Here is a 20514-nt window from a genome sequence, read left to right as displayed (position 1 = left end):
CCCTGACCATCCATCTCAAGTTGCCACCCGGTCCTTCTCTTTTGTTACCGTTTTAATTCTCTGCACGTTCCTTGTCAGCGTCTGGCTTATTTATTGTCCATCTTCTCTGAACCACAACATGAACTCCATGGGAATGGCGACCTTATCTGACCTGTCCAGTCATGGACCCCCTTCCCCCCGCTCTGCCCCGGCTTTGGAGCCTGGTGCCCCCTGGCACATAGTCGGTGTTTGCTGAATAAGTGAGAATTAGAACCAGGCACAAGAGCTGAGAAATACACTTTTTTCTGCTTGAATAATTTAAATGATCCACAAGATTCTTTGTATTTCTTGCCAGAATTTCTAGAAATGCATTCTTTGAAATGGAGACGCCTTAATTTTAGTTGTCAAATTTTGTTTTTTTGGTGCAATTATATTGTATATACCTGTACATTTTAAGACTTTTTGTTTTTAAATATATTTTTTCTCTATGTTTTAATTATCTCAGTAAAGGAATGGAGGGAACCAGTTACCATGAATCCGTGTACAATGCTCTACAGTCTCTGAGAGATAGAGAATTCTCCACATTTTATGAAAGTCTCAAATATGCCAGGTATTGTAAAAAGAGTTACTGTATTTTAACATTTAGTGTCATGGCTGCTTTTCTGAAAACTTGATGAGTAATTTCAGCATGCGGATTTGCACTGCTGAAGGGTAAGGACTTGGTGGCTTTGGTCAGGTTGTGTCTTCGTCATTCCCACCCTCTTGTCAGGCAACACCTTCGCTGTGGAATAAATCATGCCAGTCACTGTTGGGATTCAAACAGTGCAGAAGGGGGAGGCGAAATCCTGTAACAATTTTGTAGCTTATGTACATCTGAGAAGTAAGTGCTCAGATGAGTTGTATCTTCTGCAGGAATGTTTTTAATAGGAACTGTGGGTGTTTTCCGTATCTTGGAAGGGCATTCTCTGTGTTTCAGCAGTTTTATATGAGAGAATTCTCTATTCGTATTTGTCACACAAATACGTGTGTGTCACGCACACACACTCTATAATAGTACCTTTTTATTTTTTGTTTTAGATGGAGGAGCTTGCTCATGTTAGGTGCTTACATAAATTGTTACATTCTTTTTTTCTGATAAGATCTTTTTACTTGTTCATGTGGTTCAAATCTGTTCTTTCCTTAAAAAAAAAAAAAAAATTCCCTTTGGGACCAGATCAGCTCTTTATGTACAGCCCTCGAGAACGAGATTCCCACCCCTCTGTCCCGTTCCTGGGCCTCTGTGTCTCAAGAGTTGTAACCTCGCCTCCGTTGGTAGTTGTATGGCATTTACCTCTTAGCACTGGTGTTCTTTTTGTTAAGTGCTGACTGTGGTTAGTACTTACCAGTACTTAGGCTTGTTATGAGGCGCAATGAGGTAATACACCAGAAGGTACTTAACTATAACAGGTTAAACACAGGTAACATACTATTTATTTAACAGTAGTTAGTGACCTGTTAAATCCTGTATTTGGTTACAAAAACATTTGCTGCTATTTTGGTGCTTATTATGTGCTGGCCATTTTGTTAGGCTCTTTCTATGTGTATTCTCTAATGTTCAGAAGAATTCTGAAAGCGAAGAAACCTAGGTGCAGGGGAGTGCAGGTTAGACAGCCTGCGGCTTCGGGCCGGGTTGCAGTACAGGTCCGTGCGAGGATGGTGTTTCTGCCGCAGGATGCTGGGGCCTCCACAGCATGAGGTCGACAGCACAGCCAGCAAAGCAACTCTGTATCCACAGATTCGAACTTTGATCTTTCTGCAAGCCTCTTCGTGTCCCAAGCGTCTTGTCTTTTGCCCCCAGGCTGAGAGAAGTGGAGGAGCTGTGTAGGGGCAGCCTCGAGTCCGTGTACTCGCTCTACCCCACCCTCGGCAGGCTGCAGGCCATTGGAGAGCTCGAAAACATCGGGGAGCTTTTCTCCAGGTATGTGGTTCCCGAGATGCTGTGCCTCTCCCCTGAGGGCAGGTCTGCTGTGTGCAGTGAGCCCTGACCAGAGAACTAAGACAGAGGGTGAGCCTTGACCGGAGGACTGAGACAGGAGGTGAGCGCTGACCAGGGAACTGAGACGGGAGGTGAGCGCTGACCGCTGAAACATTTTCAGAAATATTTACTGTAAAAATTCCGGTTTTTAAAATTTAGCATCATTGTGCTGATTCACAGCTTTCCCCCTTCCTACCCCAGGTAAAATTGCTTTTCCATGGTTTTTTTCGCCATAGCACGTGATCGGCCATTCTGTCTTCAGCACTGTGTTGGCATTGGTGTTGTTTTAGGTCTATGCTGCCATGCTGTACTAGAAGCATACTTTTTTTTTTTTTAATGAATATAATTTATTGTCAGATTGGCTTACATACAACACCCAGTGCTCATCCCAATAAGTGCCCTCCTCAGTGCCCATCACCCATTTTCCCTCTCTCCTACCCCCCCATCCACCCTTAGTTTCTTCTCTGTATTTAGTAGTCTCTTGTGGTTTGCCTCCCTCCCTCTCTGTTTGTACCTATTTTATATTTTCCCCTTCCCTTCCCCCACGGTCTGTTCAGTTTCTCAAGATCCCCATATGAGTGAAAACATGATAATCTATCCTTCTCTGACTGATGTATTTCACTCAGCATAATACCTTCCAGTTCCATCCACGTTGCTGCAAATGGCATGATTTCATTCTTTCTTATTGCCAAGGAGTATTCCTTGTATATATAAACCGCATCCTCTTTATCCATTCCTCAGTTGATGGACATTTAGGCTCTTTCTGTAGTTTGGCTATTGTTGAAAGTGCTGCTATAAACATTGGGGTACAAGTGCCCCTATGCATCAGCACTCCTGTATCCCTGGGGTAAATTCCTAGCAGTGCTACTGCTGGGTCATAGGGTAGATCTATTTTTAATTTTTTCCGGAACCTCCACACAGTTTTCCAGAGCGGCTGCACCAGTTTGCATTCCCATCAACAGTGCAAGAGGGTTCCCATTTCTCCACATCCTTGCCAGAATCTATAGTTTCCTGACTTGTTCATTTTAGCCACTCTGACCAGTGTGAGGTGGTATCCCAGTGTGGCTTTGATTTATATTTCCCTGAAGATGAATGACGTTGAGCATTGTTTCATGTGTCCGTTGGCCATGTGGATGTCTTCATTGGAAAAGTGTCTATTCTGGTCTTCTGCCCATTTCTTCACTGGATTATTTGTTTTTTGGGTGTGGAGTTTGGTGAGTTCTTTATAGATTTTGGATACTAGCCATTTATCCAATATGTCATTTGCAGATATCTTTTCCCATTCCATGGTTGCCTTTTAGTTTTCTTGATTGTTTCCTTTCCAGTACAGAAGCTTTTTATCTTGGTGAGGTCCCGGTAGTTCATTTTTGCTTTTAATCTCCTTGCCTTTGGAAGTGTCAAGTAAGTAAGAAATTGCTCCTGCTTAGGTCAAAGAGGTTGTTGCCTGCTTTCTCCTCTAGGGTTTTGATGGTTTCCTGTCTCACCTTTAGGTCTTTCATCCATTTTATTTTCGTGTATGGTATAAGAAAGTGGTCTAGTTTCATTCTTCTGCATGTTGCTGTCCAGTTCTCCCAGCACCATTTGCTGAAGAGACTATCTTTTTTCCATTGGATACTCTTTCCTGCTTTGCCAAATATTTGTTGGGCATACGTTTATGGGTCCAGTTCTGGGTTCTCTATTCTATTCCCCTGGTCTATGTGTCTGTTTTCGTGCCAGTAGCATACTGTCTTGATGATGGCAGCTTTGTAGTAGAGGCTAAAGTCTGGGATTGTGATGCCTCCTGCTTTGGTTTTCTTCTTCAGTATTACTTTGGCTATTTGGGGTCTTTTGTGGCTCCATACAAATGTTAGGATTGTTTGTTCTAGCTTTGAGAAGAATGCTGGTGCAATTTTGATTGGGATTGCATTGAATGTGTAGATTGCTTTGGGTAGTATTGACATTTTAACAAGATTTATTCTTCCAATCCAGGAGCATGGAATATTTTTCCATTTCTTTGTGTCTTCTTCAGTTTCCTTCATAAGCTTTCTGTGGTTTTCAGCATACAGGTCTTTTACATCTTTGGTTAGATTTATTCCTAGATATTTTATGCTTCTTGGTGCAATTTTAAATGGGATCCATTTCTTTATTTCTCTTTCCGTTGCTTCATTATTGGTGTATAAAAATGCAACCAATTTCTGTACATTGATTTTGTACCCTGTAACTTTGCTGAATTCATGTATTAGTTCTAGGAGTCTTTTGGTGGACTCTTTCGGGTTTTCCCTGTAGAGTATCATGTCATCTGCAAAAAAAAGTTTTCCTTCTTTGGCAATTTTGATGCCTTTTATTTCATTTTGTTGTCTGCTGATACTAGGACTTCCAGTGCTATGTGAAACAACAGTGGTGAGAGTGGACATCCCTGTCGTGTTCCTGATCTCAGGGGGAAAGCTCTCCGTTTTTCCCCGTTGAGGATGATATTAGCTGTGGGCCTTTCATATATGGCTTTTATGATGTTTAAGTATGTTCCTTCTATCCCAACTTTCTTGAGGGTTTTTATTAAGAAAGGATGTTGTATTTTGTCAAATGCTTTTTCTCCATCTATTGACAGGATCATATTGTTCTTATCCTTTCTTTTATTAATGTGATGAATCACACTGATTGATTTGTGAGTATTGAACCAGCCCTGCAGCCCAGGAATGAATCCCACTTGATCCTGGTGAATAATTCTTTGTATATGCTCTTGAATTTGATTTGCTAGTATCTTGAGAATTTTTGCATCCATGTTCATCAGGGATATTGGCCTATAGTTCTCCTTTTTTATGAGGTCTCTGCCTGGTTTAGGAATCAAGATAATGCTGGCTTCATAAAATGAATCTGGAAGTTTTCCTTCCATTTCTGTTTTTTGGAACAGCTTGAGAAGGATAAGTATTAACTCTGCTTTAAATGTCTGGTAGAATTCCCTGGGACTAGCCATCTGGTCCAGGACTCTTATTTGTTGGGAGATTTTTGATAACTTTCAATTTCTTCACTAGTTATGGGTCTGTTCAGATTTTCTATTTCTTCCCATTTGAGTTTTGGTAGTGTGTGGGTATCTAGGAATTTGTCCATTTCTTCCAGGTTGTCCAGTTTGTTGGCATATAATTTTTCATAGTATTCCCTGATAATTGCTTGTATTTCTGAAGGATTGGTTGTGATATATCCATTTTCATTTGTTATTTTATCTATTTGGGTCCTCTCTCTTTTTTTGAGAAACCTGGCTAGAGGTTTATCAATTTTGTTTATTTTTTTCAAAAAACCAGTTCTTAGTTTCATTGATCTGTTCTGTTTTTTTGAATTCTACATTATTTATTTCTGCTCTGATCTTTATTATTCCTTTTTTTCTGCTGGGTATGGGGTTTCTTTGCTGTTCTGCTTCTAGTTCCTTTAGGTGTGCTGTTAGATTTCATATTTGGGATTTTTCTTGTTTCTTGAGATAGGCCTGGATTGCAATGTATTTCCCTCTTAGAACTGCCTTTGCTGCATCCCAAAGGGTTTGGATTGTTGTGTTTTCATTTTCATTTGTTTCCATACATTTTTTAATTTCTTCTTTAATTGCCTGGTTGACCCATTTGTTTTTTAGTAGGATGTTCTTTAACCCCCATGCATTTGGAGGTTTTCCAAACTTTTTCCTGTGGTTGATTTCAAGTTTCATAGCATTGTGATCTGAAAGTGTGCATGGTATGATCTCAATTCTTTTGTATTTATTGAGGGTTTTTTGTGGCTCAGTATGTGATCTATGTTGGAGAATGTTACATGTGCACTCGAGAAGAAGGTATATTCTGCTGTTTTTGGATGAAAAGGTCTAAATACATCTGTCAAGTCCATCTAGTCCAGTGTATCATTCAGGGCCATTGTTTCTTTATTGATTTTCTGTCTAGATGATCTTTCCATTGTTGTAAGTGGAGTATTAAAGTCCCCTGCAATTCTTACCAATAAGATCGCTTATGTTTGTAAATAATTGTTTTATGTATTTGGGGGCTCCCATATTCGGCACATAGACATTTATAATTGTTAGCTCTTCCTGATGGATAGACCTCGTAATTATTATATAATGCCCCTCTTCATCTCTTGTTACTGTCTTTAGTTTAAAATCTAGTTTGTCTGATACAAGTATGGCTCCAGGCCCTGAGCTGTCAGCACAGAGCCCGATGCGGGGCTCGAACTCGCGAACTGTGAGATTACAACCTGAGCTGAAGTCGGACACTCAACCGACTGAGCCACTCAGGCGCCCTTCAGTGATTAGTATTATGACTATTATTCTAAATTCTAAATCTCCCTACCGTAGTGGTGTTTTGAACCCTCCACTAAGTGTGCTTTGTTCATTCAAGTAGCCCTGGAAAGGAAAACAAACAAAACTCAGAAAACAAAAACACGCGAACAAACGAAAAGCCAGAAACAGAAACACCAGCTGCAAGTAAACCATAGGGTGGAGGCAGTGCTGTTGGAAGAGGCCTTATCCCATTCGGAGAGAGAAATGACAGGGGCCGGGGAGAAAGAAAAAATAAAAATTGAGCAGGCAGAGAAACTCTATGGCTTAATCCAGAGAGAAGGGAAAATAAAGAAGGAAGTGGGGAAAAAGAAAAGAAAATAAAGTTATCCAGACAGAGAAACTATACAGCTTAATCCAGAGAGAGAGAATGGAGAATTAAGAAGGAGGTGTGGAACATGTATCAAGAAAATGGATTAAATATGTCTGCTTAAACAAAGCAGCAACCAGAGTAACCAGACTAGAGGAGGGAAGAGAGAAAAAGAAGAAAAGGAAGGAAGAATATATGTCTATAATTAGAATTATCCGAGAATTAATCCAGGCAATGCAGCAGCTCAGGTCTGGAGGAGGGGGCGTCCGGTTCCTCAGCGCCAATCCTGTTCCCGTAGATACACAGCACGCGGCGCGGAGGGGCGTGGTTTGGTGTAGGCGGGTCCCGCCTCCGCTGTGGGCCCTGCCGTCTGTTAGCTGAAGTCCCCCCTTGGTGGTGATGGCAACCCCCAGTCTCTTCTTCACAGACCTGGTGTTCCAAACCACTCTGTTCGAGCCGTCCTCACTGTGCCACGGACACAAATGAGAACGCAGACGAGGCGGTTTGTCCTGCTCCACCGACTCCCATGCCTGGGGCTTGGCTGGGACTCAAACTCCCGCTCCTTGCGCCCGGGTACTGGGGAAGCACCCTTCCCTGCTGCCGGATATGTGGTCCCCGACCGGCAGGCGCAGCAGGCTTTGCCCTTTCCCGCAGCACTCCAGGGAGGGGATCGCTGTCTCCTACTGCGGACTGCACCCGCGACCTAGTCCCCGAGCCTGGGGCTGGCTCCCCTCCTGCCCAGTCGCGTGATCCGGACAGCTGGCCCAGTCCTGGCCCAGTCCGGAGCAAGCCCTGCAGTTAGAGATGGGCTTTTTCTCCGTCCTGGTTTGAGGTTTTTCTCTTGTCCAGATACAGTGCTATGCTTCCCCAGCTGCACTTTCTCTTCCCTTTGTGTCTCTGCAGAAGGGGATCCCTCTCCTCCGTTCGTTTCATCTCTCCCAGTTCAGAATCATGCATTTACGGCAGTCAGGTTGTCCCTGTGGGTCCCTGGAAGCGACTGTCTCTTTTCCTCCCGGACTCTCAGAATTCAAAGTCCTTTAGTTTCAACACTGCTTTGTTTCACAGAGGAGGGAACTTTGGATCCCCCTACTTCTTTGCCATGTTGGCCCCTCCCATCTGGAAGCTTCCTGAAGGAGCTTTCATTTCCTAGTCACCATCTTGTCATCTTCTTACTGTCCCTTCTTCATCTTGATTCCTGTCAGTACAGTGGCCCTCAAGGATTGGACGGTATTGCTTAGTGTGACCGTGTGGGAAGCATCCTTTTCATGTAAACTAATTACACAATATGCATTTTCTCTTCCTTTAATCAATAATGTTGGGGAGTGAGACCTTTGCCGGCTACCAGCATTTCTCCCCCTGAATTGTGATTTCTTTAGCAGCTGTAATTATGCATAGAGTCCTCCCCTGCACCCACTTGGGCACAGCACAAATTAATACATCTGTTCCCTTTCCTTGCTCACATGCCGCCTTTTGCCACAGGGAACGTTGAAGCGGGACTAGAGGTGTCGGCGTTCTGACACCAAGCTTCATGAAGGTGTTCTCGTTTCAGAAGAATATATACTTAGAAATGCTGCTTTTTGTGAGCTTTAAGAGTATTTTTAAGAAAATCTTTAAAAACATTCGTCGTCTGTAGCCCCTGTGCTGACCCTCACAAGTCTGCTGGTTTTGTAGTTTTCTAAACTTTGGTGCTTACTTTGTATCCTTTTTAAGCTCTCGTGTCATTACTGTCAAAACTCCTTTGTGTTTTATCTTAAATGCAGAAGCTGTGTGGTAGCATTTTTGTCCTTCAATTTCTCTTGCTTACGTGGCTTCTGTGATGTTGCTTTCAGATCGGTCCCCGGTAGGCAGCCCTCCGAAGTCTACGCTAAGTGGCGGAAACACTCCCAGCTTCTCAAAGACAGTGACTTTAGTTTTCAGGAGCCCATCATGGCTCTCCGCACAGTCATTTTGGAGATCTTGATGGAAAAGGAAATGGAAAACTCCCAGAGAGAATGTTTCAAGGATATTCTCACCACGCACCTTGTAGAACTCTCTATACTGGCCCGAACTTTTAAGAACACTCAGGTAATAAGATTTAAAATGATGTCGTCTCACCCTATGACTTTTTCTTTTATGACCCAGAAAATGGAAAGCACGAGTAAAACAGAAGCGTCACCGAGAAACAGATTGCTGTAAAAATATTGCTTAGGATAATTGTTCAAGATTTCCCGTTTTGGCATCAGACCTGAGTTCAAGCCTTGGACAGGGTACTTCTCTAAGCCTCAGTCTCATGGTTCTGAAATGAGAAGATACCTATCTGACTATATTGATAACAATTCAGTGGTCTTATATACTGCACGCATGCACACACGTGTGTTCGTACATGTGCTTATGTATACATCTATATGTATGTATTTGTGAGAGAACCAGATGGATGCGGGGCTGAGGGAGGCAGGCACAGATGTACTTGAGACCGTCCTGACAAACAGTCGTCAGTGATGGGAGTTACTGCTTCCATGATTCGTGCTAGCAGTAGTAACAGTAATGGTATTTATTCCCATATGTCGTTTTCATTTCAGCTCCCCGAACGGGCAATATTTCACATTAAACAGTACAACCCACCTGGTCGTGGAGTCTCCGAGTGGCAGCTGGAGGAGGCCCAAGTATTTTGGGCAAGAAACGAGCAGAGTCTCGCCCTGAGTGTCCTCAAGCAGATGATCAAGAAGCTAGACTCCAGTGGTGCAGAGGTTTACTGGTTTTTTTTAATTGGCTGAATTAGTATTTTACTGTTGTAAAGCAACCACTGAGCTTTAAAATAGATATATTTTTAATTTTTTTAATGTTTGTTTATTTTTGAGATAGAGATAGAGCATCAGCGGAGGAGGGGCAGGGAGAGAGGGAGACACAGAATCCAAAGCAGGCTCCAGGCTCTGGGTTGTCAGCACAGAGCCCAATGCGGGGCACAAACTCACGAACCGTGAGATCATGACCTGAGCCAAAGTCGGACGCTTAACTGACTGAGCCACCCAGGCGCCCTGAGAGAGAGAATCTTAAGCAGGCTCCATGCTCAGTGTGGAGCGCAACAGGAGGTTTGATCCCACGACTTTGGGATTATGACCTGAGCCGAAATCAAGTCAGATGCTCAACCGACTGAGCCACTGAGGTGCCCCCTAAAATATTTTTAATAAGTCCACAGTTTTATTAAAGCCTTGAAATTTGCTTATCTATGAACAAGAAAGTATAAAAAGGAGCCTGGAAAATTACTATTTGTAAAGAAGTTTAGAAATACTAATTTTAGTTTCTCTTTACAATAATTCTGTTAGTCCATCTTGTGGTAGATTTATTTGATTTAACCCAGTGTTAAGCATTTTTTTTTAAACTTTATATGGAATTAGAGAAGAGTATGATGGAAACAAACATGAAATAGCCAGTACAGGAGGTGGAGGGGGAAGAAATAGCTACTATAAATTCAAAATAAAGAAATGGAAGAGGAAATGTGTGAGAGAACCAAAGTTTAAAAAGGAAGCAAGTTGGAACAATTAAGTTGTCAGTCTTCGTACTTAGGAAAAAGAATGTCTCATATTTTATTTAACATGACCCACTGGTTACTGGAAATCTGTGTGCCTCTGTAGCTGTCTCTCCAGCGTATTATGGGCACAGTAGAGGTGTTTGCGGGAGTCGTGTGGTGTTTGCAGGTGTGGCCACAGTGCTCTCCTTCTGACACGCACCTGCCTTTCCGGTATTGGGCACTTTAGGACATCCTCATCCTAAAGAGTTTTACCATTATACCAGAGCTCTGGGAGCTGATACAGTATGATGTTTACACGTTGCTTAACAAGTGGGGCCCGGGATCAGCCTGGCTTGAGTTACCTGCCCCCTCTGTATGTCTGTACTGCCACTGCACTCTGCAGATGAAGGGTAATAGAGTCCTCGCCTCACAGGGTTCTTGTGGGGATGAGATGAGGTAACATACAGAAATCAAGCCTTGCTAAAGTGCCTGGCATATACGAGGAAAAATATTCTTAACCTGCTTTTTTCCCCTACACGGAAGATACTTTCGCATAGTCATGATAGTGAATTACATTTTAAGATTTTGCTTTTCATATACAGAATGATCCCAGCCTAAGACTTCTGTACACAGAATGTCTGAGGGTTTGCGGCACCTGGTTGGCGGAAACTTGCTTAGAAAACCCTGCGGTCATCATGCAGACCTACCTGGAAAAGGTAAGGTTTTCTCACAACCCTTAGGAGAGCTGTTCAGCATGAGTACGCTTGATCTTTCATCAAGGCCATGTGCATTTCAAAAGCAAATAAAAGGAAGATTTCAGTTTTGGAGTATTTATTACTATAGCAGCTCCATGTAATATTTAGGGCAGGATGAAACAGTGGTAAAAAAGAAGGACCCTGTTTTGAAAGGAAGCCCAGATGTGTCTTCCCTCAGTCCCCCCCCCCCCCCCCCCCCAACACACACACCACCTACTCTCTGAAGTTGTTTCTGGTCATTTCTCCATTTACTTATCTACAAGAAGAGCTGATTAAGGAACATGCAAGTTAGTCTTGACTGTGCACTTGTAACCCAACCGCCTTACAAACAGGATCAGGACTTTGTGCTCCGGCCCCTCTCTCCCTCTTGTTTCTCCCCTTATTCCTGTAGTTTAATTAATTTTGGAAGTAGCTATCTCACTATAAATAAGTATAGCATGAAAAGTATAATATGACCGTCTTTAAATTTTATGAAGCCCTTTGTTTTCTACAGTTTGTTAAAATATTAGCTGTTTTGGTTATTTCTACACTGTCAAAGTTGTTTGAAAATTCAAAATACTGTGCTTCATATAATTTAGCTTATCCATAAAAATATGTATAAATTGAACTTTACTGTGACTGTCTTTTTAAGTGGTTCTTTAGATACATTTAGGATCTGTGTAAATAACATAAGTTATTGTGTTTTCTTGAAGGCAGTGGAAGTTGCTGGAAATTATGACGGAGAAAGCAGTGATGAGCTTAGAAATGGAAAAATGAAGGCATTTCTCTCATTAGCACGGTTCTCGGATACGCAGTACCAGAGAATTGAAAACTACATGAAATCATCAGAATTTGAAAACAAGCAGGCTCTCCTGAAAAGGGCCAAAGAGGAAGTGGGCCTTCTTAGGGAGCATAAAGTTCAGACCACCAGGTAACTACATGTCCACCAGTGATAAGTGACAAGATGCACAGAAATGCAGTGACTGTATGTATAGACAAGATGTACAGAACCGGGGCGTGATTGCGCACTGTGGTTCTAAGCTCATTGTAGACTGTATGGATGTTAGCTTTTTGTTTTGCTTTTTGGGTTTGTTGGTATCATAGTGAAAAGGAGATAGGTGGTGAAATTAAATATGGAAGAGTTATCTATTCTGATGTGTGTGTGTTTTTTAAACCCTTTCTTCATGCGTCCCTTTTGTCTGAACAGGATAGTGAAAGGAGAGAATAAAGTTAAGTAGGTATCTTGAGTAGAGTCCACTTGGCCCCTGGTTGCCTAGGATGGCTTTTGATGTTTACTTTTATTTTTGAGAGAGAGCGTGTGTGCTCACAAGTGGGGAGGGGCAGAGAGAGAGAGAGAGAGAGAGAGAGAAAGAGGGAAAGAGAGAATCCTAAGCAGGCTCCACGCAGATCACGACATGGGGCTGATCTCACAAACTGTGAGATCATGACCTGAGCCGAAATCAAGAGTTGGACGTTTAACCAACTGAGCTACCCAGGCGCCCCTACAATGACTTTTGAATTGCCCAGACTTACTTTGAGATACTAAGTTTGTTCCCTTATAATTTTTAGAATTTTGCTTTTTCTCCTAGGCTGGACAGTTGACTTTTCATTTATGTTGTATATCATGTATGATGTAGTTCTATACGTTTTGATGGATTTTGCATCTTCCTTTAATTATCCAACACAAGATACACGATAAAGGTGCAGCGAGAGCTGGAGCTGGATGAGTGTGCGCTCCGTGCCCTGAAAGAGGATCGTAAGCGGTTCTTATGTAAAGCAGTTGAAAATTACATCAGTTGCTTATTGAGTGGAGAAGCGCATGATATGTGGATATTCCGTCTTTGTTCTCTCTGGCTTGAAAATTCTGGAGTTTCTGAAGTCAATGGCATGATGAAGGCAAGTCGTCTTTGTAAACCCCAGATTCTAGCCTGCGCTTGAAAAGCTTAGACAAGAGCCTGCCAGTGTTACTGATTTTGTGTATTCTTTGTATCCCTGCCATCTGGTTCGGTGCTCTACTCCTACGTACTTGATCAGCTCTCATGATGCAGGTTTATGCGGAGACGAGAGCCTTTAGGTCATTCTTTCACCGTACCTTTGCAGTTACTGCTGGAAAGTACCAGAATGCCAGATTGGGAGATTTCAGGCAGGTTCTTCCTCTGGCTTTATCTTTTCTGGGATTTTTACAGTGAATTACTTTTGCAAATGACAAACACATTTTTAAGAAACATGAAGGCAGTAGTATTTCCTGAGTTTTTACTTAAAAATTTTAGATTTCAGTGAGGATACCTAATATTAAAGTTATGCTTACAGGATCTCCATCGGCAATCCATTTGAAGCTTAAAAATAAAGTGGTTCTTCTGGATGAGAAGAATGATAAGACACATAGTAGTTACAAGCAAGCAGTCTCTGCTGCAAGTGCACATTCAATCCTGTTGCTTTTGGCGTCAGGGAACCCGGTTACCCCATTTTATTACACACGGACTTCCCAGGGGTCACCATCACAGCAGCCCTCCCGTCTCATGGAATGTAATCAGTGCAGGTGTTCCAGGTCTGAACAGTTTACTTTCGGATCAAGCACTGTGACTCACCAGTGAATCAAATCCAGAATACCACTGAAACTAAGAGAAGATGAGTCTTAAGGGGAAAAATGTAGCTAGTGCAGTTTTAGTAACAACCAGCAGGTGACTGTGGTGGCAGCGTTACCTTAGAGTAATTTATTTGCTTAGATGTGAGGCTTCTTGAAACGCATTGCTTCTTAAGGTTTGTTTGTTCTTTTTAACGGTAGAGCAAAGGAATGAACATTCCGTCATACAAATTCCTGCCTCTTATGTACCAGCTGGCTGCTAGAATGGGGACCAAAATGATGGGGGGCCTAGGATTCCACGAAGTCCTCAATAACGTAAGTACGCCTGCAGACCAAGGCACAATTGGTTGTCTTTCATGGGTTGTACGCTAATGTCCCACTCTAGGAGACGAAGATAAAAAATATCCCAGTCAGTTGCATTTATTATGCTGTAAAAGGGCGGGAATAAAAATCTCCTTTTGTCTCGTCTCTCCATGTAAGTTACTCCATTTCTGTATCATGCTCACATTCCTCTGTCCCACACATATACAGCGCTCTACCCACTATGGCATCTGGTACCCTATGTGTCTTAACGTCAAACAAAATGAAAAACGTAATGGATTTTCCACTTTCGTTTTTTGGTTGATTGATTGCATAAAACTAATAGTTCTTTATTTTCTGACAGCTTATCTCTACAATTGCTATGGATCACCCCCATCATACCTTGTTTATTATATTGGCTTTAGCAAATGCAAACAAAGATGAATTTTTGACCAAACCAGAGGCGGCAAGAAGGAGTAGAATAAGTAAAAATGCACCTAAACAAAGCTCTCAGCTTGATGAGGTATTTGGATTAAACATACATACCTTTTTGAATTATAGTATTCATTTTTTCCCAGAATGTTCTCTTCTTAATTCTCAGGGATTCTAAGAAGGTGTGTTGTTCATACTCAGTTTGTAAATCCTTTGTTATCATGCCACCTAAAAATGGTTCAAAATTCCTGAATATTCTCAAAGCATAGGACATACCAATACTTTTTTTCCCTCACATCATTGAGCAAAGAAAAAACATTTCAAGGCACACCTAAGTCATTTACTGTTGATAGTATTATACCTTTGATGTATTGCATTCACAAGGTGACTGTTTTGTTCATTTCTGGGGGATGCGAGTCCTTCCAGTGCTTAGATCAGTCCATTAACTTTGGTGGTTCTTTTTGTTATAACTCTGAAAAGTGCCAGTGTCGGGTATTCCTTTGTGTAATGTTTTTTTGCTTGTTTTTTTACTAACAGGATCGAACCGAGGCTGCAAACAGAATAATATGTACTATCAGAAGTAGGAGACCTCATATGGTCAGAAGTGTAGAGGCACTTTGTGATGCTTACATCATATTAGCAAACTTAGATGCCACTCAGTGGAGGACGCAGAGAAGTATGTGTTGGGAAGAAAGAGTGTTGTTTTCTTGCTGTTTTTCTCTGTAGGGATATATTAATTATAGAGCTTAATATGTAATCTCTTTTAACTTATACACATAACAGTAATTATAGACATGAAGGTCTTTATGATTACGATTCACATGTGATCCACAGCTTAAGTTTTACCCAGTGACTTCAACATCCCCTTGTCACTTCTCATTTAATATCTTATATCTATCTGATGATAGATGACTGCGCTGAGTTAATTGGTTTCTCTGGGTAATATTCTGGTGCAAATACTTGTCTCAGAGAATTCATTGTGTAGAGACGAGTGCGTTAAAATAACTGACAATTTTCAGGGTCAAAAGTTCTTAAAATGATGTCAGTTACTCACTGTGCTCTGGTACTTAAGAGTGAGAAGGCCTCACCATTTCCTCCACAGGTGTTAGAATATCTGGCACATATATAATCCCTCGTTCTTCTTGCCGTGTCTCTTCCAGTAATCAGAAGCTGCTATAACATTTGGTTATGTGCATACACTCGAAAGTCTCTCTCCGCATTCTTGGACAATTATATTCCCTTTTCCGTTCAGGACTGTCTCTTCATATTTACATTTTTGCTACTTTAAAATAAGAATGAGACTTTTCTGGTATTTGTGTAAGCAAACAAAGAGTATTGATTGTCACAGCCTTTGGTTACATTTGATAGTGATGTGGCAGGAGTACATTAATCTGTGTGCTGTGCAAACTTGTGAAATTATCTTAAGGTGCTCAGCCTGGACCCTCAGCTGGGATGGGACCTAATCACTAGCGCCAGGTTACCTGCAAATCCGTGTGTCAGCCATGCTCTTCTCTGAGCTACGTTGTGTCGCAAGCCCTGGCTCTTGATTCCTCAGTCAGGGCCTGAGCCGCAGGTTGGGGTCTGTGGCGTCTGCTGACCTCTCCTGCTTTCCCTTCCGAGCTGTTGGTCAGGGTACAGGTGTTCACCAGAACCTCTTTATTTTAAATACAGAAGGCATAAATATCCCAGCAGACCAGCCAATTACTAAACTGAAGAATTTAGAAGATGTTGTTGTCCCAACTATGGAAATTAAGGTAATTTACTATTAGCTGTTTTGATTTTTTTTATTGAACTAAATTCACATTTCTCTTGATTAGGCTAAACCATTTGAAACAGACTTTCTTTTTTTTTTTTTTTTTTTGCCAAAATTAGCACTTTTCATTTGTTTCACCATACAGTTTCTTTATACATTCCGTTGACCCAGCTCTTAAAATACTTAAAGGACTCTCCTGCTTTCTTTTCTTTTGCCTTCAGTTTTGTACCTCCCATCTTCCCTGTAGGGAAGGTCTGTAGACGGTTACCTTCATAGGCCAAAATAAGGAAAGGTTCCCGTGCTTATGCCAAGACTAATTTTTAACTTGGCAATAAAGTCCCTAAATACTTTGTTTTAAAAATTCTGGATGTGTTAGAATGTAGTGACCGTGAAGTGTTACGGTATTAAGTAACACGGTACAGGTTATGGTAGTAACTGTAATATATGTGATACTCCTAGCTATGTTGTAGTGATCTTTATTGCTAGAAAGACCACGTTGGCAGGGATACATGTAGTAATAATAAAGGTTATAGTTTAGTGATAGACTCCTAACTCTAGAGAACAGACTGGTGGTCACCAGAGGGGAGGCCGGTGGGGGGTATGGATGAAATAGGTCATGGGGATAAAGGCCGCACTTGCTGTGATGAGCACCAGGCGACGTGTGCAAGGGCAGGATCACTGTATTGTACACCTGAAACTAACACCAGAATTTAAATAAAAACTTCAAAAAAAATTTTTTTAATGAAAGAAAAATCATTTTGAGTACATTCTTGGTATACGTAGTTACTTGATTTGAAATGTAGCTCCGTCATCTGGACTAATAGTACCTTTCCAACTACAATAGCAAAGGTAGTTAGCTGAGTATTTCCAGAAAATGCCAGATTTAGCAGTTACCACCCTGGAAACCACTCTCCACACTTTTCTAAAATTTACCTTCCTATCTTGTTGTGATAAATTTCACTATTTCTCAGATGACTGAACATAGACACAGTCACTGGTCAGACCTGAAAGCAGCTTTTTGGCTACCCTTTCCAACACTGTGTGCCCCTCTTTTAGTGAGAGGTACTTAGGGGAGGTAACTTGTGGGAGTTTATAAACCTTTTCCATGTTGAATTTTGGTTCTTTCATTTATTATTTTTTGTAATTAAAAAACATTTTAAGTTTATTTTGACAGAGTACAAGTGGGGGAGGGGCAGAGAGAGAGGGAGAGAGAGAATCCCAAGCAGGCTCCGTACTGTCCGCACAGAGCCCCACGCCGGGCTTGAGCTCACGAACCAGGAGATCATGACCTGAGCTGAAATCAGTAGTCAGTTGCCCGAACTGAGCCACCCAGGCACCCCATGTTTCTTTCATTTAAACAGGAAGTAAATTATCACTCTAGCTCTTAACCCACAGCATGTTGTCATTCATTCCTGTGTTTCATGTTAAAATTGTTGTTTATAGGGGCACTGGGTGGCTCAGTCAGTTAAGGATCCAACTCTTAATTTTGGCTCAGGTCATGATCTCACAGTTCGTGGGTTATCGAGCCCCATGTCTGGGCTCCACGCTGAGCATGGAGTCTGCTGGGATTCTCTCTCTCTCTCTCTCTCTCTCTCTCTCTGTCTCTCTCTCTCTGTCTCTCTCTCTCTCTGCCCCTCTTGCACTCATGCACTCTCACTAAATAAACAAACTTTAACAAAAGAGTAAAAAATAAAAAAGAGTAAAATTGTCATTTATAATTCGTCTTTAAACGCCCATAATATACCTGACCTGTTTATCACATTTATACTTTTATCAGGTGGATCCAACTGGAGAATATGGAAATCTGGTGACTATACAGTCATTTAAAGCAGAATTTCATTTAGCAGGAGGTTTAAATTTACCTAAAATAATCGACTGTTTGGGCTCTGATGGAAAGGAAAGGAGACAGCTTGTCAAGGTGAGACTCCCCTCGAGTGGTGTGGTCCTTACAGGCTTAGTGAGAAAAGTCACAGCACAACTTCCTGCTTGGGTCTTTATTTTTCTTCTCAAAAATTACAAGTGAGGAAAACTTACAAAATATAAATTACATCATTGTCTAGAAGCAGATTGCTTTTCCTAATTTTTTTGTGTCTCTGGAAGGCCATCATTATAAAAGTTGATTGAAATAAAAGAATGCCTTTAACATGCACAGTATGATGAGGTTAACAGCTTGCTTATTCTGGAAAATCTGTTTGGTGATTGTTGCTTATTTTCTTGAATAGTTCAAGTTGAGGGCTCTTGCTTCCCTATCCTGAGACTGGCACTGTGCCAGCTGCTATTAACTGTATGAGGAAGGGGACAGCCTTCCTCCCTGACTCTGCTCCCAAGTCCTGGGGGCCTTGCTGGGAAGGAGTAGAGAGAAGAGTGCTGTGCCTCCAGTGGAGGAACAGAGGGGTTCCAGTTAGCCTGGCTACAGACGCAGCTGAGGGAAGCTTTTTCCTGAATCGGTCTGCCTACCCAGTGTTAGAGCTAATTCTAAATGAAAGAGTAGCGATAGGTCTTAATTATTTTAAGAGACTGTGAGGAGTACAGATGCCCAGATTGATTTGGGGTTTTTTAAAAATTTTTTCAGGGTTTACTTAGTTTTGAGAGACAGAGTGCAAGCAGGGGAGGGGTGGAGAGGGAGACACAGAATCCAAAACACGCTCCAGGCTCCGAGCTGTCAGCACAGAGCCCGATGCAGGGCTCGGACCCACAATCTGTGAGGTCATGACCTGAGCTGAAGTTGGACGCTTAACCGGCTGAGCTACCCAGGCGCTCTGCCCGGATTGATTTCTGAGAGCCCTGTCACTGTCCTGATGTGACCCTCTGTATGGTCCTGTAATAAAGAAAATGGACTGAGCCTCATTATTTGCGTTTGATGTCCTGAAGGGCCGTGATGACCTGAGACAAGACGCCGTCATGCAGCAGGTGTTCCAGATGTGTAACACGTTGCTGCAGAGAAACACCGAGACCAGGAAGAGGAAATTGACTATCTGTACATACAAGGTAAGTACCTCAGGCCTCTGCTCCTTCATCAAGAGCATAGGAAAGAAGCCATTATTCAGACTCGGGGCCGGCCAGTGTTTTCTGGGAAAGTAAACATGTTAGAGTCTGTGTGCCACATAAGGTCTCTGCAGCCTGGTCCCGGGCAGCGTCCACACTGGACGGCGGCTCTGCAGTCCCAGGCCTTCCCCCTTTGGCCGTCTCCCCTGCTTCTCCTCCCCTGCTTGGTCTGTGATGAGGGTCTGTGTCAGGTCACATACAGCACTTGGAAGGCCTGGCTCCTGACCAGATCAGGGAGTCATGTCGAGGTCTAAGAGATACTGGATTAATATCTCCACCCCCAACGCCCAAGCCAAACACAACTGCTTTTCCCCAGCTCAGCGGGACCTTCACCCCGGTCCTCCGTCCATATCCCGGAGGTGCAGTTTCCTTTTTACTTTTAATACTGCTAAAAATTTCAAACATATAGAAAAGTAGATAGGATACTGTAACGAATTCCCTTGTACCATCACCCAGTGATCAGTAGTGGTCAACTCCCGGATAATTTTGTTTCATTTCTTCTTCCACCCATTCCCTCCTCTCTGATGATTATATTTTGAAGCAAAATGTCATATCATTTCATCTGTAAACGTTTATTTCAATGTGTAGTTAGATGTCTCTTTAAAAAGGAAAAGAGAACCACAGTAGTGTCATCCTAGGAGAGTGAGCAGTAATTTCCAAATATCACCAAATATTCAGCCTATTAACCCCGCCCATGTCTCATATCTAACATCTGTTCCATCAGCACTTCCTTACCCGTCCGCTTTCATTCGACCCACTTTTTCCACGTCTGGCAGTCCGCCCTGCACTCACATCTCTTCAGTGGCGTCTGGCTAAGCCCCTACTTCTGGCCTCGGCCCCGCAAAGCTAGTTTTCTCACAACCGCCAGAACGATCTGTTTAAAGAGTCCAAGGCTGAATCAGTATGTCCGTTTCCTGCTCGGAACTCCAGATGACTTCACATTGTCCCTGAAGGAAAGGGATTTGCCTCTCCTGCTCCCTTTCCACCTTTATCTGCCCCTCTCCCACCCTCATCCTCTTCTTCCTCGTGATGGCGGCACCTCCCCTGGGCCCACCTGGTCTTCCTGCTCTCTCTTGTTCACATGTACCGGTTTTGTTTGAGCTCAGGGCTTCCCTGTTCCCCTCTGCCTGGAATTCTCTTCCCTCGGCTCATGCCTCCCTCCCTCATGTCATTCAGGTTCTCTCCGGTCACCTTCTCGTGGAGCCCTTCTCTGACCAGATGTCTCTTACTCACTATTTTCAGTGCCTGTTTCATTCTTTCGTCCTTGTTCTCTGGCATCATTACGTGTCTGTGAGCGCGTATGTTCCATCGCCAGCGTGAAGCTGTTGGACAGCATGGTCCTCGTCTACCTCGCGCGCCACTCTCCTGCATGTGGGCACCAGTGAGCACAGAACAGACCCTCAACACACGTAGTAAATTAAAGACACAAACCGTAAAACAGTACAGTGCAGCCTATTTGAGCACATTCAAGTAAGAACTTTATAGAATCAAATATTCTATGAAGACAAGTGGCCAACTGAGAAAAATGACTTTAAGGATATTATAATAACAAAGAATTGTTGTAATATTAATAACAAGGGATTTATATACAGAA

General features: G+C 42.4%; 1 protein-coding gene across 7 annotated transcripts in view; it reads left to right on the top strand.

Moving 5' to 3' along the window:
• Positions 1-20514, top strand: part of ATM (ATM serine/threonine kinase) — a 129762-nt gene that overhangs the window by 92091 nt on the left and 17157 nt on the right. For all 7 annotated transcript variants that reach the window (XM_078432709.2, XM_078432710.2, XM_078432711.2 and 4 more), the window contains 13 exons: positions 485-589; positions 1817-1936; positions 8415-8649; positions 9144-9311; positions 10675-10788; positions 11520-11737; positions 12495-12702; positions 13592-13705; positions 14055-14213; positions 14660-14798; positions 15794-15876; positions 17653-17793; positions 18747-18863. In XM_078432709.2, coding sequence (XP_078288835.2) covers positions 485-589; positions 1817-1936; positions 8415-8649; positions 9144-9311; positions 10675-10788; positions 11520-11737; positions 12495-12702; positions 13592-13705; positions 14055-14213; positions 14660-14798; positions 15794-15876; positions 17653-17793; positions 18747-18863 — 1921 coding nt within the window. The remainder of the gene's footprint in view (positions 1-484; positions 590-1816; positions 1937-8414; positions 8650-9143; positions 9312-10674; positions 10789-11519; positions 11738-12494; positions 12703-13591; positions 13706-14054; positions 14214-14659; positions 14799-15793; positions 15877-17652; positions 17794-18746; positions 18864-20514) is intronic.

This window comes from Panthera onca, chromosome D1, assembly GCF_046562875.1.
Source record: "Panthera onca isolate mPanOnc1 chromosome D1, mPanOnc1 haplotype 2, whole genome shotgun sequence".
Lineage (NCBI taxonomy): Eukaryota > Metazoa > Chordata > Mammalia > Carnivora > Felidae > Panthera > Panthera onca.
Note: the sequence above shows the minus strand (reverse complement) of the source record. Positions and strands in the feature narration are given on the sequence as shown.